General features: G+C 36.6%; 1 protein-coding gene across 3 annotated transcripts; it reads left to right on the top strand.

Annotated features, from left to right (window-relative positions):
* Positions 1 to 1884: 1884 nt before the first annotated feature.
* LOC110684559 lies at positions 1885 to 22964 on the top strand. Of its 3 annotated transcripts, XR_002503774.1 has the most exons (8): positions 1885 to 2269; positions 2432 to 2499; positions 4855 to 5124; positions 5201 to 5541; positions 5648 to 5839; positions 5931 to 6047; positions 6145 to 6226; positions 22402 to 22964. XR_002503774.1 is itself a non-coding variant. In XM_021860999.1 (4 exons), the coding sequence occupies exons 1-4, from the start codon at positions 2410 to 2412 to the stop codon at positions 5709 to 5711; spliced, it is 765 nt and encodes a 254-aa protein (XP_021716691.1). In that variant the 5' UTR covers positions 1885 to 2409; the 3' UTR covers positions 5712 to 5924. The 3 variants fall into 3 exon arrangements, 1 of the variants encoding a protein (XP_021716691.1); XR_002503773.1 differs by having other exon boundaries at positions 1885 to 2499; XM_021860999.1 differs by lacking the exons at positions 5931 to 6047; positions 6145 to 6226; positions 22402 to 22964 and having other exon boundaries at positions 1885 to 2499; positions 5648 to 5924.
* The last annotated feature ends 1581 nt before the right edge of the window (positions 22965 to 24545 follow it).

Raw genomic sequence — 24545 nt, 5'->3', positions numbered from 1 at the left:
AGGTACAAATCCAACCTAAAAGAGATTGAACCTGCCCTAATAATAGGCCTCTACTTTATTCTGATCGTATTCATGTGCGCTTTTTGACTAACATGCAATCAATAGGATTAACCCTAAACCTGTTTATCTATGTTGGTTGAATATTAATGCACAAATAAATCTATTATTGGCGATCACTTGAATTATAATCACATTAACCCTATACAAGATTATTAAATTATCTTATTAAGCGTGATTACAAGTACAAATTCCCTTTAAACATGCATAAAAGGTGTGATCAAGCAATAAAAATAAATATAATCAAGCAACATAATAATACTCATAATAAATCATAATAAAAATAACCATAATCATAATAATCATGTTAAAGCATAATAATAGCGAGATCCTAGGCATGATACTAACAAGATTAATAACAAACCCTAGCATGTCATTAGACAATAAAAATCAAAGCTTTAACCCTAACATGATACTAACATCATAAATATTAGGAAAGAAAATAGAAGGCGTCATACTTTTAATCATAATTAATATTAAAATTACCCTAGACATGATACTAGGAATCATAATAACAACCTAAACATGATTTCTACAGCTTAATATCAATAAAAACCATCAAAATACTTACTTTGATGCCTCGTACGTCTTTCTAATAACAAAATACACGCGTTAGTAACTTCAAGGAAAATAATAAACAACAATAATTAAATTAAATAATAATTAAAAGAGAGATTTGGGACCAAACCCTCAGCAATTAAACCTTTCACGTCTAGGGCGAAGACAACTTCGAATATGACTAGGTGTGTCTAGATCTAATGAATGTGGAATTTTGTATTTGAGAAAAAGCTAGTTAAGAAAAGAGAGAGAAAGAAATCAAGAGGATCTTTGAGAGTTTGTAGATTGTAAATTATTGTGGATTAAAATTGGTTATCGAAAACGGAGTTTTTAATACGTTATTTATAGAAAAATCAGCCAAAAAGATAAAATATCAAAACAGAGTTCTGGCGCAGATAAAACGATGTTGGTGCCAACGCTAGCTATTGGCACTAGACGCCAACATTAGCGCCAGGCGCCAATGCTAGCGCTAGGCGCCAAGCGTAGCGCCAGGCGCTACAGCTGGCGTTTGGCGCTGATCTGGAAATTCAGGCGTTTTCTTAAAATCAGATAAAAATTGCCGTACAGGAGGATAAAATCGTATTTTTCCTCAAAAATGCTCTTTAATTTTAATTAAAACTCTGAAAAGTCAACAAAAGTCAATTTATCAATGCTAATTGAATTAGGAATGAAAAGAACCTTCTAGAAGAATATAGAAGACTAAAACCATTCCTAATTGCATTAGGAATGATAAATCTATATTAGGCCCTCCCCTAGGTCATTGGGCCGCATATGAGGCTCAAAACGGGCCTAGTTTAGTAAACTGGCCATAACTTCATTAATATTCATCGGAATTGGGCTTATACTATATCGTTGGAAAGCTCTTGTCAAGCCCCATCCAACTACACTACTATTGGACCCATATCATGGACCAACCAAACTGGATTGGCTGTTTTCTTAAAATAGGTTTTCAAAAACAGAGAGAAGAGAAAAGAAACTAAAACTATCCGCAACACTAAACTTTCCACACTTACACTTCATTCGATTATGATTCGACGCGAAAGGTACTGATCACTGGGTTTGGTTTTGGGGAGACACAAATGGGTGTCTACACTACATATTCACATGCACTGTTAATTAATCAAACAAAAACTGATTGTGAGGAATATGATAATGTTTAACTCTCTTTTCTTTTCTTTTTTTTTATAAAAAAAAAACAGGAAAATAGTGAAAAGGGGAAGGAAAATGCAAAGTTAAACAAATGTCGCCATCACTTGGGTCGAAACAGTTTTCTATTTTTGATGGTCGAGCTCTTGAGTGGGTTTTAGCTCATGAAAAGCGGTTGCCAGATGGAACATGGGGCATTGACCCAAAAGATACGGAGACTTTTCGAATTTCCAATATAGTTGTATTTCATAGTTTATCTAAACAAAGAAATCTACTGACATTACAGATTTCAGGTCATCTAATTAACTTTTTCTATGTTTTGTCAAACAGGAAGAGAACTTGCAAAAACAAGCAAAGGAATCTAAGGAAGGAGAGTGCAAACAATCAGAGCGAGGCGCTGATGCCCTTACTTTAGCATTTGGGAAAAAGGAACATCGTGGATTTGTGAAAGGACTTGGTGGATGTGAGATTGGTGTCGGCTATAGAAAAGCATTTGGCCCGGTAAAAGGTAAAAACATGTCTAAAAATGGTTGCTCATTACAAGAACTAGATTAATTTAAAGAGAACTTAACCCGGGAATTTGAAGAAAAATTAAAGGAAGGCATTACAGCAGCTGTAAATTCTTATCTTTCTGCTTTCATACCACACATGCCTGCTAATGATTTGCAAGTAAATGATGCTCAACCTTCCCCATCTTCCTCAACCAATCTAATGGAGCTAAGTCCTCGCTTGTTAGAGGTAAACCTTCATTTGACTGAGATTGAACTCTTAATTATTATCACATGAGATGAATGCAAAATTGATAATCAGAACTGAATTCAAAGTCGAATTTCAGAACTGAATGCATAATTGATAATCAGAATTGAATTCAAAGCCGAATTTCAAAACTGAATTCAGAACTGAAAATCAGAACTGAATTTAGAGCCGACTTTCAGAACTGAATTTCAAAACTGAAAATCAGACCTGAATTTAGAGCTGAAAACCAGACTTGAATTTAGAGCTGAAAATCAGACCTGAATTTAGAATTGAAAATCAGACCTGAATTCAGTACTGAAAATCAGACCTGAATTCAGTACTGAAAATCAGACCTGAATTCAGTACTGAAAATCAGACCTGAATTGAGCTGAAAATTAGACCTAAATTCAGAACTGAAAATTTGAATTGAATTCAAAACTGAAAATCAGAACGTAATTCAGAGCTGAATTCAGAACTGAAAATCAGAACTGAATTCAGAACTGAGTTAGGATGGATAGTTTGTTCAGCGTTGTTTAGTCTTCTGAATTTTAGGTTTGTTGAGTTGGTTGGTATTGTTTGTAGAATTTGCCGTTGGAGTGGTATTCTTTTTGTTGCTATTTGATGTTTTTGTTGAAGATAAAAGTTAGTATTGACCTTTTGTTGTTCATACAATGGATTTTATCTAAGCTTCTTAATTTTGTACCTAAGATTTTTTCATTCATATCTGTGAGAATTTAACTTGATATGTGTTAAAACAACAAAATGATTTATGATTTCACTCATTCTCAAAGTACATTTATATGATTACCTTTAGTATGACACCTTTTGCCATCATATGTGCCAAAGCTTTAATATATGTGCCCTTCTTCGGGTTCTTGCTGGAATGATGCTATTTAGCCAAATCTGATACAAATGTGCTCCTTGTGCCTTTTTTTTTCTAAGGTCATTATATTGCCATTTAATTCATTTTAGTGACCTCTTGTGTGCACTTGATGATCTTGGATGAAATGGCGCAGGTTGTAGCGTATCTGTGTGGTTAATATATTTTTGAGATAGGTTTACATGCTGACCAGAAATATTGCTCTTATAGTTTGTATAAAAGTTAGTATTGACCTTTTGTTGCTGGAATTTGCTGTTGGAGTGGTATTGACCTTTTATTGTTCATACAATGGATTTTTGTAAAGATCCTTGTGATCATTCTGCATTTTCTTCCAAAAGGAAGCATTTAAAACAATTTTCGCCACATCCTTGCCATCATCTGATCTTGAAAAGCGACACAAAAGCCATTTGCTTGATTGAAACAAATCTTTAAGACTAATCCTATGGTCAAATACACCTTGTAAACTAATAACGTTTGCAGTATATCTTGTAATAGTAGGTCTTAAAATGTCTTTCCCCCCTGTATACTCCTTCTTCATAAGATTTAGTAGCCATATCCGGTTGTAGATGAATTTTGTAACTTTTTTAGCTTTCTCAATGAACTCACCAACCAGCTTTATCTTTGTGAAATCTGCAAGGATTCTATCTATGCAATAGCCAGCACATGGGGTCCAAAATAAATTTTTTCTTTTGTCTTCAAGCATCTTTCCAGCAGTCTTATAACTTGGGGTATTCTAAGTAACTACCTATAACATATACAAGAAATATTATATGAGAAAAACCAGATAGTAAGGTTTCATTAGTCTACTAGCTGCCATATATATTAAAAAAAAGGAACCCAAAGTTACACACCTGAACAACATTTTCCTCACCAATCTCATCCACCACTTTGACAAGTAACTTGAACAAACTTAAGGGATCGTCTACTACATCAGTAGCATCAACTAATGAAACAAATTAGACACCATGAGGATAGGAGACTGAGCTTTAGCTGCTGTGCCTCAGCCCGATCCATAGCATGATGTTGCCACTACTAGCAGTATTCGAGCTTGAGCTTTAGCTGCTGTGCTCAGACATAGCCTTCCAACCAGCACGACTAGTATACTTGTAGCTTAATTAGGAGCAACCAGCATGATTAACTTGCTGTCCTGATTTGTTCTTGTCTATAAATGCTTCCAGTTTCCATATAATTCTAAATGAGGCCAATCAACTGATTAACTTGCAACCCCCTCCCCCCTTTCCTGACCCATATAAACCCTCCCAAGCCCATTTGCCAGAGGCCAATTTCACAAAAAAGTAGTTTTTGTACACAGATTCTTACGTGTCAGTGCTCGATAGCAGTAAGCATTACAAAAGCACTAAATTTATTCAACTAAGTAACTAACAAGTCACTACCATTATAAATTTATTTCTCATACTTATTAGTTGTTAACTTTAGACTATGCTTTCATGTTTCTTACGACATGATCAATTATGTAGGTCCCAACTAAATGTCGTCTTGCTTTAGTTGATGAGTTCAGTGGGAACTCAGTGATTGTGGCCGATGGAACGACTGCACCTTGTCCTAGTGGAGTGATTCATCACAAGAAAATGAACCGTGACATCTACAGAGTTAGTGTTGACCATGTTTACAGTGATTATTCTCACCTAAATCTCCCAGAAGAGACTGATGATGGTATCACTAAGCTGGGTCAGGTGAAAGGTTATTTTTTGGGGTGGCCGACAGATTTAGTCTTCTTTACTGATGAGGTAATTCATTGATATGCTACATAATTATCTAAGATACTTGTAACTTAATTATATTAATATTTATCTTTTCTTGAAGGTTATGACTTTGGCAAAAAAGATGGATAATGAATTGGTGCAAACCAAAGAGAAAGTTGATAGTTGCGGACCTATTAACTCAGAGCATTCAACTATTAAAGGAAAAGGCATAACTATTCCGGAAAATATTGTTGAGAGTCTTGGTGAACAGAGTGTTCTATGTTGTATTATTATTGCATGCATGACTTCAGGAAGTGGAGATTATGATACTACGACAATTCCATTGAAGGCTCCATTGTTTTATCAAGAGGAAGACACACAAATTTATGTTACTAGTGATGATGTCTCTGAATTACTACGAGGAGCATGGGCTAATATTTCATTAATCCATGTCTACATATTGTAAATACTAACATACATTTAAGTTATTTGAATTTGTTTTACTATGAAATATATTTTATTAGATCCATTTATTTTACTAATTATTTATTTTTTCTGTAAAATGCAGGTACTTAATTGAAGAATATATCTCATTATTTCAGAAGACTAAAATCAAATTCTTGTACCCCTAAAATATTTCTGCAGCTAAAATCAAGAAAGATTTCCTTGAAGTCCAAATGTATTTGAAAAATGCTTTTCTTACTAAATTAAGGAAAAAGGATGCACAATGCAAATTCCTTTTGGCTCCATATATGGAAGCGTATGTACTACTGATCCTTGAAATCCTTACTTTTTCATAATTTTATTATTTTAATCATGTGAATAATATAAACAAGTTTATTGAAATGTAGGAATCATTGGGTACTCTATGTGATTGATTTGCGTATGAGTCTTTTGTATGAGTTTGATTCTTTTATTCAATCACCTCCGAATGCTCGAAACTCAGAGTTGTCCAAAATAATGAAGATGTTAGTACACAACATTCCTAGTACTACGTACTCATATGCATGTGATTAAAAGTTATTTTTCATTCGTTTAATCTAATGCTTTTTATGATTTTTTTAGGCCTTACAACGTATATAGGTCACACCTCAAAAGAAATGCTTTCAAAATGAGTAAGCCACAATTACTACACATAAGAATGGAGGTAAGCGTATAATTTCTGCTTTTTCGTTATATTAGTAATGAAAGTATTATTTAATATATTAAATAATTGTACTATATACATATTATTGAATTTGGACATCATTACATCAAATAAAGAAATGTCCGCTGGGACTTGACTACTAACTATCCTAGGAGTAGGTGCTAAAATAGAAGAATTAGAGGGAGAAGGTGCTACAGCTAAGGACTTAGAAGACTCGATAGGGGAAGACTCTGAATGGGACTCTAACTCATACAACTCTTCAAACATTGGTCTTGATCGTGTTGTTATGGAGATCTTTCTTCCGCTTGGAGTAGTCACCTTTACCGTTTTGCGCCATGCTTGCACTAAACCCTCTTCTGGAGTGATGAGCTACGAAAGATCGAAGTTCTCACTTTGTAGGACTGTTTGAATGAGCGAGGAATTGCCCTCTATATATTTTGGCTCATTCTTCTCGCGCCCAATGAGGAGTCCCATGACATTTAAGTCAAAGCATGGGGTGCTTTCCCCTAGTGGATAGGAGTTGGAATCTCATTTACAAAATAGCAATCTAGAAAGATTTCAAACCCATGTTGCCTTATGCCATTTACAACAAAGGGTTCAAGAAATTCGTGGCAAGGATATTCCTCTCCTTCTCTTATAAATTGTCCATTAAGAGTAAGAGGATATTGGTCTATTGGGATTGCTTTCTTTTGGGTACGAGCGTTCCTACGCGCCTTAGATTTTTCTCGGGCTTGCTTTAGATATTCTAGAGTTGGTTCGAAACCAAGTCCAAAAGTATCTAATTTAGGGAGGCCAGGTAGTCCCATTTGTTTTGCTATCTCCTTTTTCTTTCCAAGAATCATTCCAGGATAGTGTCCCTGTTTTCTAAGAATAACATTTATTGTCATATTAGAGTGGAGGTCATAGCAAAGAGGGGTCCTTTCATCTTACTCGATTAAGGAGACCTCTTCATTAAAGCCCCACAAATCTTCATCCTTGTAATCGTGCTCCACATTAATAATTGGATTTTCAACAATTGTAATAGGGATCCCTCCAACTATAGCCTTTACTTGTTGATGAAGGGATGAAAGGACGGCCTTAAAGTCATGAATCCAAGGGCGTCCCAACAATAGGTTGAAGGAAGCCTTAAAATCCACTACTTGGAAGGTAGTGGCATGCTCTATCACTTCCGCCGTTATATTCATGCTAATTTTTCCAAGATCTTGGCGACGAGTGTTGTCTTAGGCTCTTATTCCTTACTTCCTCGCAGTTCTAAGTGGACAAACATTGATTAGCGATCCATTATCTACAAGAGTCATTGGGACATTCATTCTCTTGCAAATTACTTTGAGGTTTAGAGCATTGTAATGTTTGTCACCTTTCGGAGGTAGATCCTTGTCAGAAAAGGTGATCAAGTTGATGGGACTAGGAAGATCACTCGTGAGAAAGTTAGCCAACCCTTAGGAGTGGTTTCAGAGTCTATTCCTATCTTCTCCAAAGCATTCATTACCACCACCCTATGTTCTCGGAATGTAGCTAGAAGTTTCCATACGTTCATCTCAACCTTGGTCCTTTTAAATTTCTTGACAACATCGTTGTATTCTATAATTGGTATAGGAACTTGTTGAGTAGTAGTAAGGTTGTGCTGTGATGGGAAGTTGCATTCTCCCAGATCTTATGAGAAAATCTATGGGTTAATCTTCTTCATCACAAAAGTCACTTACTGGATATATCACTGAAAGTCATTGCTATCCCAAACTCCATTGATGCTAACATCTTGTTCTTGGGAATTTGGACTAGCTTCTTGTTATCAATCAACTTTTGAATTAAATCCTTGAATTTAAAACAATGTTCTATAGTATGTCCTCCTGATTGATGATATGGACAATATAACCTATCCGTTCTCTTTAATGATTCAAATGGTCTCGGTTTGAGAGGTTTAATCTTAACACTCTCGGAGAGCATTTTGAATATTTTAGCATAGGAATTCCCAATTGGAGTGTAAGGATTATTACTCTTTTTGGGTGTGTCAATTACTTGGAAAGAAATCGACTTCCTCTCTATGGGTGGAACTTTGTTGTTGACATGTTTCCTTTGGACCATCTTTTCTCGTTTCTTTGTGAATTCGAGAGCCTCACGTAACAAGTCCATTCCTTACCTCATTGATTGTATGAGAATCCAGACTTCTTCTCTAGGTGCGGGTTCTTGTCCAGGAGGGAAATCACTCATGGCATCGAAAAAGGTTTCCTCCTCTTCTTCGATAGCGTGAATCTCTTTGACTGGTTTGATGAGGGATGAGGGGTCACCATGGTCTTCCTCATCAGAAACAGCCAAAGAATCAGAAAGTGGCTCATTATTGATACTTTGGCTTCTTGCTTGCAGGGGGCAATGGGAGTTTATTATTATCAATTAAGTCTTGGATAGCTTCTTTAAGCTTCCAACAATTTTCAGTGATATGGCCCCTGCCTTGATGATACTTTCAATGTGCGTTGGGATTCCAGCTAGTCGTCCTCTTTTCGATAGGTGGATCCCCAAATGGTCTAATGGGAGTTATAAAACCTTTTGCATGTAATCGGTCAAATGCGATGTCATAACTCATACTAATAGGAGTAAAGTTCCTCCTAAATGGTTTCTTTTGTCCTTGATTATTTATGGCGAGGACTTCACTCAAATTAAAAGTGCTAACACTGTTTGAGTGGGTGGTTTTGGAAGAAGAAGGATTATTGTTCTTCTTTCCTTTCCAGCCACTGTTACAGTTACTGTTAGCAGTATTTTGTTTAGCAAGGTCGTCTTCAATGTTAATTCCATTGTTATAGACGACCTTAAAGATATGCAAGTTGTTTGATACTTAAGATGTTTGGAGTACTTTTCTTGGAGGTTCTTAATGAACATCCTTACATATTCTTTTTCACTAGGTACCTTAATCATCTTAGCGGAAGTTTCCCTCCACTTATCAAAGAAAGAAGTGAAACCTTCATTCTCTTTTTGCTTAAGTATTTCAAGTTCCCTATGATTAGTTTCAACTTGAATATTACATTTATACCTATCAATGAAAGTGTTTACAATAGATTCCCAAGTACAGGTTTTCTCTTTGTCAAGGGAAAAGAACCATTGTTCACAAATGGTTTCAAGAGATAAAGAAAACAAGGAACAAAAGACTTTCCTATCAATCCCCTTAATGTTCATTATGGTCTCGAAATCTCTTAAGTGGAAATAAGGATTGTTTGTTTCCTTGAACCTAGGGATGTCGTTGGCATTGAACTTCTGTGGAAGAAATTCCTTGTCCACCAAGACCCCTAGCGAGCTAATGCCCCGAAATCTATAGTCATTGGATATTTTGCTCAAGCTTTCTTGCACGAGCTCCATTTGCTGTTGTTTCATAGGGTCATTAATTTGAAGGGTTAAAGCCTTCAACACCTCAGTCATGCAAGCCATTTGCTTCTTAAGCTCATTGACTTCTTCTTGACTTGCCATTATCTTCTTAGCTTTTCTTTTCCGACTGACTGGTTTATCAAAAAGTTGAACTTGAACGAAGGTGTTGTCCTTGATTAAACACCCTTCCTTTCTTGACCACGCGCTGTAAATTAAACCATTTTATTTGTTTTAATGACTTGACTCAAATTGACTTTGACTTTAGTGGTTTATAAAAACAATAAAAAGCAAAAATAGGGTGTATATTTTTTGGGAATCAAGTGTGTGGGTTCAAAAAAGTGTTGTTTAATTGGAGGATTATTATCCGACTTAACCCCCTAAAAAAATGACGTAAAATAGGCGCATACAAGACTCTCTATACATGGTCAAAGTGTACATACATATTAGTGTGTGTTTTATTAGTGAGTGCAAATGACATGCTTTGACTCTTGTGTATGACCATGGAACTAAGTGCTTAAACTCAATTAAATGCTAAATATGGCTACTTCCATTAATAAACTGATCAAACTGATTAATAAACTGTTTGATCAGACTCGTCATTATGACTCGAGCAATAAACTGAACTGTCGCCGCACACTAAAGTGCAGTGCCAGACAACAGGGTTGTCGCCCGACGTTGCACATCAGCGTTTGGTGCCACAACCCAAACCTTTGCATCATTGCTGGAACATCTATATGGGACTATTTTCAGTATTTTTACTCTAAAGGGACAGGTCTAAAGTCGTACTAAGTCGGTTTGATTAATTTGTTAGCCTTTAATTAGTTAAGTTAATTAATTAATTAGGCAAATTCCTTTTAGTCATTAATTAGTTTATTTAGACTCAATCACAAGTCAAACAAATGATTAGTGTAAACACACATAGGTTATGCACAAGTAGTCAAGTAGTCACAATATGATGCAATGAGTTTGCAACCTAACCATGGCTCTAGTTCTCTAAATTTCAAGGATATAGGTTATCAAAGAGGGTCCATGGTTATGAGTCCGGATGCACCGCGTTGGAAGCCTTACCTTAGAAAGGGTTGGCGCGTGTGGATGGGACCCCGTGAGTTAAACTCGCTTCCATGGTTTGGTGAATTCAACAATCTCGGATGTACCCTTCGTTGCCAAGAGTGTTCGATTGAGTAGATGGAGCATGAATTCCCAGAGGGTTATGTCCATATGTAGAACACATATGGGTTTCAAAAAAGAATGAAAAACTCAATCAGGAAGTAGAATTTAGTCAACAGTGTAAGAACCAGTCAAAACAAGAAGGCAGAATTCTGGCTCGGCATTGGAAGAACACAGCACGAGACAACAGAGTCTGTCGCTGGAAAATAACTCCGTCGCCAAAAGACAAGGTTGTCGCTAGGGGACGAGGCTATTTCTTAGGCGACGAACTCTACTTTCTCAGCGCTAGTTCCTACATGCCTCAGCAGCTTTCTATGTTCTTAGAATTTTCCAATTTTCGTAGTATTATTTCGATTCTAGTTGTGAAAAATATTTCTCAAATTTACGCACATTACAGATGGTCTTTCCAATGAGAACCTTTTTATGCTTATGCCAATAATGTCAATAAAAATTACGCACATGAAATACTTAGAACTTTTTGAGTCTCATCCACTCATTCTAAATCATTGCCAAAATAAATATAAGGAATTAAAACAAAAATCCTCCCCAGCGGAGTCGCCAAAAACTGTAGGGAATATTTCAAGCATTACCCCAAACTTGAACCCCAATGTGATCATACACTTAAGTATGGTGGTGTCCAAAGGGAAGAAAGATAGAGCAAAAGAGTCGCCAATAAGTTTTAGGAACTTTTAAACCGTTCTCAGGGTGAAGGTTACACCCCTTAACGATCCAGGAGATCGTTAACTCCAATAGGTCTGGAACCATGACTGAAAGTTCGGGGATGAAGGTACAAATCCAATCTAAAAGAGATTAAACCTGCCCTAAAAATAGGCCTCTATTTTGTTCTTCACGTATTCATGTGTGCTTTCTGACTAACATACAATCAATAGGTTAACCCTAAACGTGTTTATCTATGTTGGTTAAATATTAATGCACAAATAAAACTATCATTGGCTATCACTTGAATTATAATCATATTAATCTAATAATATTATTAATTATCTTATTAAGCGTGATTTTAACTACAAATTCCCTTTAAACATGCATAAAAGGTGTGATTAAGCAATAACAATAAATATAATCGAGCAACATAATAACAATCATCATCATGATCCTAACAATTATAATCATAATAACAATCATAATAATATCATCATTAAAGCTTAACAATAATAGTAAGATCCTAGGCATGATACTAAACATTAAAAATCAAAGCTTTAGCCCTAACATGATACTAACATGATATTAGGAAAGAAAATAGGAAGCATCGTAGAAATTGTAATTGATATAAGAAACTTAGTTATTACCCTAAACATGATACTAGGAAGCAATCAAACATCCTAACATGATTTCTATATCAAAACATCAATAAAGCAATTAAAGTACTTACTTCGATGCCTCGTACCTCTTTCTAATAACAAAATACATGCGTTAGTAACTTCAAGGAAAATATAAATCAAAACAATTAAATTAAATAATAAAACCTTTCACGTCTAGGGAGAAGGCAACTTCAAAATTTGCTAGGTGTGTCTAGTGCTAATGTATGAGGAATTGTGTTTGTAAAAGGTTATGCTAGAAAGAGGGAGAGAGAATAAGCTTTAGCTTAGAGAGAGAGAAGAATTAGAGAATTATGGTTATTAAAAGCGGAGGTCCAAGGACCCTATTTATAAGAAAATAGTCCAGAATTGATAGAAAAGAGTTAGTGTTCGAAAAGGAATAAAACAACATCCTGTCGCCAACGACAGAGCTCGTCGCCAGGCGACGAACTTGGCGCCAGGCGGTGCATTGCAGCGCCAGGTGACGAACCTGTCGTCAGGCGATGTAGTGATTTTCAACGCATTTTCAACACGAAATCCACTTCTCGATAAAATTGAGTCGTAAAATCCATACGAAGGCTAAAATCGTATTTTCATATAAAACACTTATTTTATTCCAAGTAAAACTCATATACATAATAATCAATCCTAATCCTATTAGGATAAAAAAAAATCTTCTAGATGATTCTAGAAGACAATAATCAATCCTAATAGCTTTAGGAATGATAATGGACCCTCCTCTAGATCATTGGGCCGTATATAAGAACCAAACCGGACCCAATTTAGTATTTTGGCCATAACTTCCTCATTATTCATTGGAATTAGGCTTATAATATATCATTGGAAGGCTCTTTTCGAGCCCCATCCAACTACACCAATGTTGGACCCTTGTCATGGACCAAACTAAACTGGAAGGGCTATTTTCATAAAATAGAGCAGATTTTCAAAAACAGAAAGAAAGATTTTTTTTTTCATAAAAACTAACCACAACATTAGACTTTTCACACTTTCACTTCATTCGATTATGATTTGAGGCGAAAAGTACTCATCACTGGGTTTGGTTTTGGGGAGACATAAATGGGTGTCTACAGCTCTCTAATCTATTCTTTGCAGATGAAATCATTATTTTTGCAAAAGCGAATGATGAACAAGCTGCAATTATTTATGATTGCTTAAGGAGATTCTGTGATGCTTCTGGTCAGAAAGTAGGCTTTGCAAAATCTCGTGTTTTTTTTTTCCAAAAACACGGGAGATGATGCTCAAAGGGATATTAGTGCAGCTCTAAATGTGGAGTCAACGGAAGATTTTGGTATGTATCTAGGTATGCCAACACTGACAAGTCGAGTTACAAAAGCCACCTTCCAACATTTGTGTGAGAAGATAGATTGAAGGTTATCGGGGTGGAAATCGAAACATCTTTCTTTAGCAGGAAGGATGACCTTAGCCACTTTTACCCTTTCCACTATGGCAATGTATTCAATGCAAACGACAAAGATTCCAAGAGCCATATGTGATAATGTGGATAAGAAATTTTGGCAATTTATTTGGGGTGGTAGCGATGAACATAGAAAGGTCCACCTTATTTCTTGGGAGATGCTTCAAAATCCAAAAGACGAAGGAGGAATTGGTATTACCTCGGCAAAACAGGAAAATTCCGCATTTCTCACAAAACGTGAGTGGATAATTCTCTCAGAAACCAATTCTCTTTGGGCTCGTGTCTTGAGATCAAAATATTGCAAAGGAAGAGTGATGTTGATATGCTTGAACTCAAGGATGGAATGTCAAATGTTTGGAGTGGCATCACTTAAAATGCCAAGTGGTTAGATAAGGGGATTCGAACAACAATTGGTGATGGTTCGAAAACGCTATTATGGGACCACAGATGGTGCACGGATCAACCCCTTAGCGACTTAGCAACGCACTAAATTCTAGAGGAGCTAGCAGGCGCAACGGTTCAGGAAATGTGGGAGGATGGAGTGGGGTGGAGATGGAATATCTTTAGCCCATATCTGGATTCAAATAATCTAAAGAATATTCAAAACCATGAACTGAGATTGGATACTAGCCTCGGGGATTTGGTGTATTGGAAAGAAGGAAGTAAGGGTAAACTCACCATTCGATTAGTCATGAGTATAATGCGGCATGAAACGGATACAATCGATGACAAATGTTGGGACATTGTATGGCATGCTCCAGTACAGCAGAGAATACGCGCATTCCTATGGCTTGCTTTTCACAATAGAATCCTTGGCAATTTAAATCGCTTTAAGAGGAAAATGACGGATGATCTGAAATGTTTTATTTGCGGAGCTCAGGAGGAGAGCACATTACACATTTTGCGTGATTTCTCTGCTGCTCGAGTGGTATGGAGAAAGACTTTGACTCCCTCGATAACTCATCAATTTTAGCAAGGGAACATCAAGGAATGGGTTTCGAAAATCATGAGGAATACGGATACTCATGATGAAGAAAGTTGGGTAACTTCTTTTAGCATAACGGTTTGGTGGATTTGGAGATGGAGGAATTGCTTTGTTTTCAATTGAAGAGATGAAATGCCTCTGGATTTTTGTGCCTTCCTCCAGGTTAGATATGAAGAAGCAAGATGTGCGCTGAAAAGCATAGTGGAAGAAAAGCAGTAAAACAACAAGCCAAGAAATGAGAAGTACATTACTTGGAGAGCTTCGAATTTTGGTTGGTACTCATTGAACTGCGATAAAGCCGTTAAAGGTTACCCTGGCCCTGCAGGTGTAGGAGCAATCAAAAGAGATTATAAAGGTTATCAAAGGTGAAAGTAGGTCGTTGGGACTACTAACCCTAACCAAATTAGAAATTTATAAAACCTAAACTTACGCAAAACTAGTTAGTGGCAAGTAAAGGGTTGATCCACGAAGACTAAGTGTATCAATCTATGCTAATTAGACTACTAGGAAAGGTTGTGAGATAGAGAGAGAAGCAACTAAACACTACTTAGATCAAACAACTAAAACTAGGGAAAGGGGAATCCAATTACATCAATGCATTCAACAACATCATACAATTAGATGAAAATGACCTCGATTAGGAACAATCACCACATTTAACTCATTCTCGCATAATTAAGCATGTCAATTATACTACTAAGCTAATTCACTCGTGCAACTAGCCTAGCAAAGGTATGGAAGAATTTAGGGCTCTCAACCAACTCACTTTCGCACAATTAATTAAAAGCACAATTAAGAGCATAGAATAAATTAGCTAGAAAGATTCTAAACCATACAAGCATCATCCATACACAATAATCAAGAAACAATTTCATACTAATCACAATCAATCATTCAATTCATTAACATAACCTTCACCCATTTCCCAAGAACAAAATATAAGCTAACATGATGAACAAAAACAAGGAAAACAAGAATAAAAGCAAGAATTAAACAAATAAACTAATAATCTACTCAAATAAACAAACAAATATGCAAAAAACAATAATAAATGAAAGCAATAAAGGTGAGAGAAAGTTAGGAAGACTCATTGAATAGATGAGAAGAAGATTCCACAAATTGCTTCTTCAAAATCCCAAAACTCCATGAAAAATCCAAGCTTTCTCTCTCTAAAACTACTCCTAAACTAGAGAGAGAAAATCCTAAACTAATCCTAAGAGAGAGAAAAATAAAAGAGGCTAAACTAATCTAATCTAGGGTGAAAAATGGTTGAGAGTTTATTACCCAAAAATGGGTATTTATATACAAGCTTTAATAAAATAAAAGAAAAGAGAAATAAAAGAAAAGAAAAGAAAATAAAGAAAAGAAAAGGAAATAAAAAAATAAATAAAAATAAAATTATAAGAAAATAAAAAGGTAAAAGAAAACTAAAATCCCCCAAAATCCCCCAAAATCCTATCAGACCCACGCATTCCACCCATTTCACCATTATCATCATCGAACAACCATCATCACCACCATCGCAAGCATCCATCATCAAATTAGACGGCTTCAAAAGCTTCATTTTCAATCATCATTAGATCGCAGCCATTAATTCGACTCAATGCATCTCAGCTGTCCACTTTCATTAATTCCGTACAGTTTCACACGCGAAATTCGGAGCGGCCGCGGCTAGGCATCTCCCAGCCATCTACCAAAAATTAGCAAGGGGTGGAAGGACCCAAGGCCGCGCCCGCGACAACAGCCAGCCGCGCCCGAGTTGGCCTGGGTTGCTCCTCGCTGCTGTTGCAATTGTTGCGGATTGGAGCTACTCTGTTATGGGAATTGTTGCCGGCAGTTTTAGTGGCTGTGGAGGATGTGAGTTGCGTGGGAGTTAGCTGGGAGCAGAGGTGGTGCGCGCAGGGGGCTGTGGGCTGGTTTGCGTGGCAGATTGGAGTTGCGGGTGTGTTTTTTTATTGTTATTGCGAGTGGAGTGGCTAATGGTTGGTGGTTAAAGCGGCTAGCATTTGCTGCGTGAGTGGCGTTTGCGTGGGTTTTGGCTGGAGGCAGAAGTGGTGTAGTAGGGAGCAGGGGAGGTTGCGAAGTGGTGGGAGGTGTGGTTGTGCTCGCAGGTGGTTGGAGGTTGGAGCCGGGGAGGTAGCGAGTTATTGTTAGTGCCGATTGTGGTGGAGGATAGGTGAGAGAGTGGTGTATGATAAGCTGCTATCAAGAGAGCAGCAAATTGGCATTTGGCAAGGGAGAGAGGGAGTTTGACTTTGCTCGTTAGAACATTTGACCTTGGAATTTCGAACATGACTTTTATTATAACCAAGCCTCAACCCGAACGTTCCTACAAACAAAACCAAACACGAGGGTAATCGGAAATAAAATAAAATAAATAAAACAAATTAAAATAAAATGCTAAACTAAAATAAATAAGAAAAAGAGAGAAGCTAAAAATACGAAAATAAACTAAAAACTATTAAAAACTACAAAAATACTCAAAATAAAGAAAAAAGACGAGAATAAGAAAATAATAGAAATAAAGGATAAAATGAACTAAATTATTGGAAAATAAGTCGGAAAACTACTCAATAAATACCCCTAAAAGTGACATAAAAGTCACTTATCAAACTCCCCCAAGCTAACCTTTTGCTCGTCCTTGAGCAAATTAATATGAAACACGAGAGAAGGAGAGTGAATTATTCACGCAAAGCTAAGACACTAAAGGAGATAAGAATGTACACTAACTCACTTTCTTAGTAATCACGGTCAATTTTAGCAACTAAAGACAAGCCCTTTAAACCCCTAGATCGCCCTAGAGGACGAGTGTGCTCTCGTGAGGGTTTCCTAAGAGCTTAACCCACAACTCTAGACAAAAAACAAGGCAAGGCAATAAAAAGAAAAGAAAAAAAAACATAAAAAGGGAAAGCAAGACACAAGTTCATATTTGGACAAGAGATAGGAACAAGCACCAATGAATGCAAACCTTTCTTAGTAGATAAATGTATGCACGTTCCAAGATGTCAATGGTTGATTGAAACATAACATATGCTAAGCATAGAGAACTAATGAGGACTCAATCCACCCTAGCTCCAACCATTCGGGCCGTGTTCTCTCCACTAGGTTCAAATCAACCCTTAAGCTAGCTTCTCATGATTCCTCGAAGGAACCGGTAAAAGAAAAAGAAATGAAAATATTGAGAAGGTAATCCCGACACCTCAACTATGCATACTCTTTCCATAGGTTTGAAGTCTATGTCCCTCCACCGTTATTTGACCTAAGCCCCCTAAAGTCTAAGGGTCTTTAATTGGTTGTAACATAAGGCTAGGGGTCAAGGAGAGGTACAAAATTTGAAAATTTTGGTGATATTTCCTAAGTGATGAAGCAAAAGGGTGATCAAACCTAAAAAACAAACTCAAGAAGTCACAAAACATCAAACAAAAATACCAATGATGCCGTCTCCCCCAAGCTTATTCAACACTAACACAGTTAATATATATACAAAAAATGAAGGAACGCTCTAATAACTCCCCCAAGCTTGAACGAAGCATTGTCCTCAATGCTTAAACAAGGGAAGAGAAACGAAACCAACTAAAATATTTTTGTGTTGTTTCTTTTCTATTTTTTTATTTGTCCTTGCCTTTTTTAAACTATGGACGGCTTTTTCTTGAAATATCATATGATTTTCTTGAATTGCATCTTTCTTCTTAAACTTTTTTGCATACTACTTTCAAGCTCAACTTTCGATACCGTACTTAAACCAATTCTCAAAATGTCTTGTTCATATTCAACACTCTCAAAACTCAAACCTCATATGCCAATGCTTCACTAACTAATAGGGTTGGTAAACATAGGCCATTAGGTTTGTAACGCGATTTAAAGAAGAGCGGGAAACATTAGGCTCAAATCGGTTAAGAAGTAGGTTGATGCAAAATAGAAAACCAAATTTGTAACAAAATAAAAAGAAGATACAAAGAAAAATGAGAAAAGGTGCCCTTTTCCTCCCCTAGAGTGGCTCGGTCACGATTTTGGAAGCTAGAGGTCAAAACAAGGATTAAGACATGCATAGTTAAGGATCCTAAATTGCCGCTCAACAAGGTGATGAAGGCTAGAACAAATGGAGCTCACAAGGGATTATAACCAAACAAATACCAACTAAGGGTTTTAAATCCGCTATAGAGAGCAACTCCATCTTACCACATTCTCGTGAACTAAGGCTTCATGGACCCCTAAAAGCTCTTAAACCGACTACCTTAGCATATAGTATCCTAGGGTCAACCAATGACACTCTCAAACCGTGCACACATTTACCACTTAGGAAGAAAAACATTCAAGGATTCAAGTCCCAAAACAATATGTCCAAAACAAGAATTAACAAAACACATTGTTGCCAAAATTACTTTGAATGTAAACAAAATCTTTTTGGATTTTTCAAAATATCAGAAAAGACATGGAAATGCATATACTCAAGTGCACGCATATATGACTCAACATCCCATCAAACATGATAGAATACCCCTCCCAAGCTTGAATGACACAATATGCTCAAACATAAACCAAAGAGTCCATGGGAGGGGAAAAGAAAGAGATCAACCCAACCAACCAACACATGTCCAACAAGTCACCAACCATTAGAGATAGAGCTAGGAAAGATATTACTGGATATTGGTGGGTGTAAATACTCGCAAATGACCCAATTTAACCTTTCAAAGCCAATTTTCTCTTGAATAGGCATCAAACTTCCTTGATTCTTGATACAAACCAATGTATAAGAGTATATCAAGTAATGTATCTAGCAAGGGAAACACAACTATTTCTATGAGAGAAAATATAATCTAAAAAGAAAAGAAAATGAAAACAATAAAAAACCTTGGGTTACTTCCTGAGAAAGGCTTGTTTAACGTCCAAGCAAGACCGCTCTAGTAAATAATATTGCAACGAATGCAAGAGCTTATCAAATGCATTACTACACATTTCATAGGATAACAAGTAGGCAAATGAAGGAAGGAGAACGTGCAACAAGATTATTGCACCTAAGTGAGGAAGAAGATGCCAAACAAAGGAAGAAAAATCAAAAGAAAAATCAAGAAATAAGAGGAGAAACAAAAAGAAAAATAAGGCAAACTCTCCTCAAAATCTTTTTGGGTGGTACAATCACCCATTTTCTCAATAATTAGAGAATGAGAGGAAAGAGTCTCATAAAAGAAGAGAGGATCCTCAATAAGCTTTAAGCTAAAAGAGGGGAGGAACATAGGATAGTTAGGGATATGTTCAAATTTTTTTTGTAAAAGGGACATGAGGAAGGGAAGGAGAAACAATGGTCTCACAAAGCCTCACATCACTAATAAGGGCATGAAAATCAATCATAGAATCCTCAAAAGAACACTCATGACTCATATCTCCCTCAAACAAAAACTCTCTAATAGAAACAACCTCATCCTCCTCTCTATCCCAACTATGAACAACAACTCCCTCAAGATCCTCAAAGCCTAGAGTCTCTAAACCATGCATGAAAGGATATAGGTTTCTCTCAAACTCACCCTTTTCCTATGAGGCATTGCCAATGAACTCTCTCAAAAGTCTATAATTCTTTGTTACTCCTTCAACGAATATACTTGAAATGGCCTCAAAAGAGTCCAAAGACTCATGGATAGAAGAGTCACAAGCATGCAAAGTAAACTCATCAAGATGGGGAAGGGGGTTGGAATCCTCAACATTGACATTCTCTTTATTCTCAACTCCTCCACCACTATTCAAGGGACTCTCAATCTCTCTTGGTAGCTCAAACTCACCATCATCATCCTCATGAACTCCCTCATTCAAATATGAAGATGGCTCACTCACATCCTAACCAAGGTAAGCTCTCAAATGGGGTGAATAAGGGGAAGGATGGCATTCAAGCTCAAATGGGGAATGAAAAGGATCAAAATCCTCTCATCATAAGGAAATATCCCCTCACCTTCACACCCTTGGCCCGCATCATCCTCAAAAATACTCTTACACTCCAAGTAAGGAGCATTACATCCATATAAATCAATCATAACACTCACTTCTCTCAATTTTTGTTCCTCTTGAAGCTCTTGGAGTTGTTGGATGAGACATTACATTTGAGAAAGAATTTGGGCATCAATGTTATCGGGTTGAGGTTCATGATCAAAATAAAATTTCATATCATCAAAATTAGCACAAACCTTATCACAATGAGCGTAAGAGGGAAAGGGGTCAAAATGCATATTTAGATCATCACAAGGCACATTAGAAGTATCAAGAGAATTCATGCAAAAATTAAAAGAATCTTGGCATTGAGAATCAAAACAAGAAACATGACATTCTCTATCATAAGAATCTCTAGCAAGCCAAGTGAAGAAATTCCAAGCATCATGCATAGACAAATGATGGAATCTACCATTGTGCATATTCTCAACCATTACCCTAGTATACTCATTCATGCCCCAATAAGCTATTCCACAAGCATCACTAAGAGAACACCCATAGTAACTGTACCAAGGAAACCATCTAATCTATCAAAGTAAGCAAAGAAGGGTTCATCATCAAATTGAGGAAAAAATAAGCATGCCATTTTTATACAAAGAACAAAGAAAAGCAAACAAAAATCAAATAATATACAAGAACCTAGCTAATCTAACCAACACAAACAAATGAACGGCTTAGTCCCCGAAAACGGCGCCAAAATTTGATCGAAGGTGAAAGTAGGTCGTTAGGACTACTAACCCTAACCAAATTAGAAATTTATAAAACCTAAACTTACATAAACTAGTTAGTGGCAAGTAAAGGGTCGATCAACGAAGACTAAGTGTATCAATCTATGCTAATTAGACTACTAGGAAAGGTTGTGAGATAGAGAGAGAAGCAACTAAACACTACTCAGAGCAAACAACTAAAACTAGGGAAAGTGGAATCCAATTACATGAATGCATTCAACAACATCATACAATTAGATGAAAATGACCTCGATTAGGAACAATCAACATACTGAACTCACTCTCGCACGATTAAGCATGTTAATTATCCTACTAAGCTAATTCACTCTCGTGCAACAAGCCTAGCTAGCAAAGGTATGGAAGAATTAAAGGCTCTCAACCAACTCACTTTCGCATAATTAATTGAAAGCACAATTAAGAGTATAGAATCAATTAGCTAGAAAGATTCTAAACCATACAATCATCCTCCATACACAATAATCAAGAAACAATTTCATACTAATCACAATCAATCATTCAATTCATTAACATAACCTTCACCCATTTCCCTAGAACAAAATCTAAGCTAACATGATGAACAAAAACAAGGAAAACAAGGTAAAACAAGAATAAAAGAAAGAATTAAACAACTAGACTAATTAATCTACTCAAATCAACAAACAAATAGGAAAAAAAAATAATAAATGAAAGTAATAAAGGTGAGAGAAAGTTAGGAAGACTCATTGAATAGATGAGAAGAAGATTCCACAAATTGCTTCTTTAAAATCCAAAACTCAATAAAATATCCAAGCTTTCTCTATGTAAAACTACTCCAAAACTAGAAAGAGAAATAAAAGAAAAGAAAAGAAAATAAAGAAAAGAAAAGGAAATAGAAAAATAAATAAAAATAAAGTTATAAGAAAATAAAAAGGAAAAAGAAAACTAAAATCCCCCAAAATCCCATCAGACCCACGCATTCCACCCATTTCATGGCTTCTCTAATTTCGTCATCATCGAACAACCATTGTCACCACTGATGAGTGTCATTTATGGAACTCATAGGGTAGTCTTTTAGGATGACTTCATCTTCCTTTTTATGCTTTCTTATCTTATTTTTGGTCCTTTTTCCTTTAATTCCTTTCTTTCTTTCTTTCCTTGTGTTTTTCGTGTTTTCTTCATGTTTTCCTTTTATTTGGTGCTTTTTCCCTTTTATTCCTTTTCGTTGTTTGTTCTTGTAGGTACCTAGGATTAGTCTTTGCAAGGGAATCAAGATGGGCTATATTAACTAAGCAAGGAGGAAATAATCGGCTTGGAGAGGGCTCAGAGAGGGCATGGAGAGAGCATCAAGCCCTACCAGTCCGCCGCGGGTGCGGGTACTGAAGGCCGCGGGCGCGGGCTCATATGCACCAAATTGGCAGATTTTGACCAAGAACTCTCCGCGGGCTTTCCACGGGCTTGCCGCGGGTAGTTTTGAGAGCTCGCTCGTACCAGAGAGACCGCGACCCTCTGATCACCCTTTGGGAGCAGGGGATTCTCCACGCTTTTGCCGCGGGCGTGGGTGCTTTTGCCGAGGGCGCGGGTTAGAAGACCCGCGGGCACGGGTGTTGCACAGAAAGCCCGTGGAGTTTTTAGTGGGTTCAATACCCATTTTTCCGCGGGCGCGGGGTTAATAGGAGAGGGCGCGGGAATCCCGTTTTTCTTCTTTGCCTATAAATACACTTGTAATTCCTTTTTGAAGATAACTTTTAGATAATTTTCATTAGCTTAATTTTAGAGAGAGAAGTTAGAGAGAAGTTCTTGGTATTGGATTTGTATTTCAACATTAGATCAATTGTGCTTGGATTTCTTCATTTTCAATCATTAATGTTAGTAAGATTTTCTTCTTCTAGTTCATCTCTTACTTGATTGATTTAGTTTCATCTTTGATTGCTTGTATTGCTTGGATTTGAATTGGATATTGTAGTTGATATTTCTTTATCTTGATTTTGATTTAGAATGATGATCAATGCTAATTCTAGTGATTTGTTCTTGAGTTACACCATGATTAGTGAGTAGATTAGTTGCTAGGGAAAGGGGAAGCATGCTTGATTGATAATTTGTGCTAGTTGATGATCTTTGATTGATAAGATTGTTGCAATTAAATTGGTTGACATAGTTTTGCATGTGATTAATAAGATTAGGAATGATAAACCTATAAGATTAATCTAGATTGCATTGCATTTCTTAATGACATGACCATCAATTTGAGAATTGCTTTAATTGATTGAGTTTGATTGTGAATTTCCTTGATTAGCCATTCATAGTGACCCCTAGTTTGGCCTCTAGGAGATAGCTCTTGAATTCTCTTGATTGCTACTATTGTCTGTCCATTGCAATGCTTGAATCAATCAAAGAAATTGTCGATTAGCACGATTATTGAATTAGCATGTGGAACCAATATCCCTAGCATTTAGCTTATTGAATTACTTGATTAGTCTAATTTTGCTATCATAACACCAACCATTTTCTCACTTCAATCTCCGAAATAGCTTGATTTAGGCTAAAGATAACACCAACTAACTCCTTTGGGTTCGACCCTATACTTACCTATACTTGTTTTAAGTTGGTTTAGGATTTTATAAATAGTGTTTGATTTTGGGATAGGCAATTAACGACTAGTTTATTCCTCTATCAAAATGGCGCCGTTGCCGTGGAGTGAAATTGGTGCTTAGCTTTAGTTGTTGAGTCTATTTCATTTTAATTGAAAAAAATAAAATAAAAATAAATACAAAAAGATTTTGTTTCTTAAGGCTACATTTGTAGCTGTGCTACTAATATTTTCATTGAGTTTTGCATGCATAGAGCTCGTGATCGGTCCATTGTGCCTTTTGACCCGGAAATCGAAAGGACTCTTTCAAGGAGAAGAATTGCTAGTCGATCCTTTGAATTTAGTTCTTCAAGCGAAGAATGATTTGAAGAGGAACTAGGCATGGGAGATCAACCAAGAGTTGCTTTGAAAGAATTGGGAATTCCCGGTGCGTACAAGTTTGAGAGTGGAATTGCTCCACCTACAACACCGACAAATGACTTCAAAATTAAGCCGGATATGATCGCTTTGATCGAAAGGAGACAATATAGCGAAGCTAAGAATGAGAGTCCGTTGAACCATCTCAAAGAGTTCGAAAAGTATTGCAACACTATCAAAGTGAACGAAGTTTCTCAAGAATTCATCCGGCTAAAGTTGTTTCCATTTTATCTCATAGGACGAGCCTTGGAGTGGTTGGATAAGGAGGTAAAGACAAATTCCCTTCGAACATGGGACGAAGTCACCAAGGAATTCTTGTCCCGATTCTACCCACAAAAGAAAACGGCGGAGGCTAGAGCTTTGGTTCAAGGGTTCAAG

This window comes from Chenopodium quinoa, unplaced genomic scaffold (assembly GCF_001683475.1).
Source record: "Chenopodium quinoa cultivar QQ74 unplaced genomic scaffold, ASM168347v1, whole genome shotgun sequence".
In the NCBI taxonomy this organism is placed as follows: Eukaryota; Viridiplantae; Streptophyta; class Magnoliopsida; order Caryophyllales; family Amaranthaceae; genus Chenopodium; species Chenopodium quinoa.
The sequence above is the reverse complement of the archived record's forward strand: the minus strand, read 5'-3'. Positions and strand labels throughout refer to the sequence as shown.

Excerpts from the sequence above, each read along its gene's own strand:
- LOC110684559 (XM_021860999.1), top strand. The coding sequence starts at position 2,410 with ATGCCTGCTAATGATTTGCAAGTAAATGATGCTCAACCTTCCCCATCT. Across the intron at positions 2,500-4,854 it reads TAAGTCCTCGCTTGTTAGAG|GTCCCAACTAAATGTCGTCT; the intron begins GTAAACCTTCAT and ends TCAATTATGTAG. Across the intron at positions 5,125-5,200 it reads TAGTCTTCTTTACTGATGAG|GTTATGACTTTGGCAAAAAA; the intron begins GTAATTCATTGA and ends CTTTTCTTGAAG.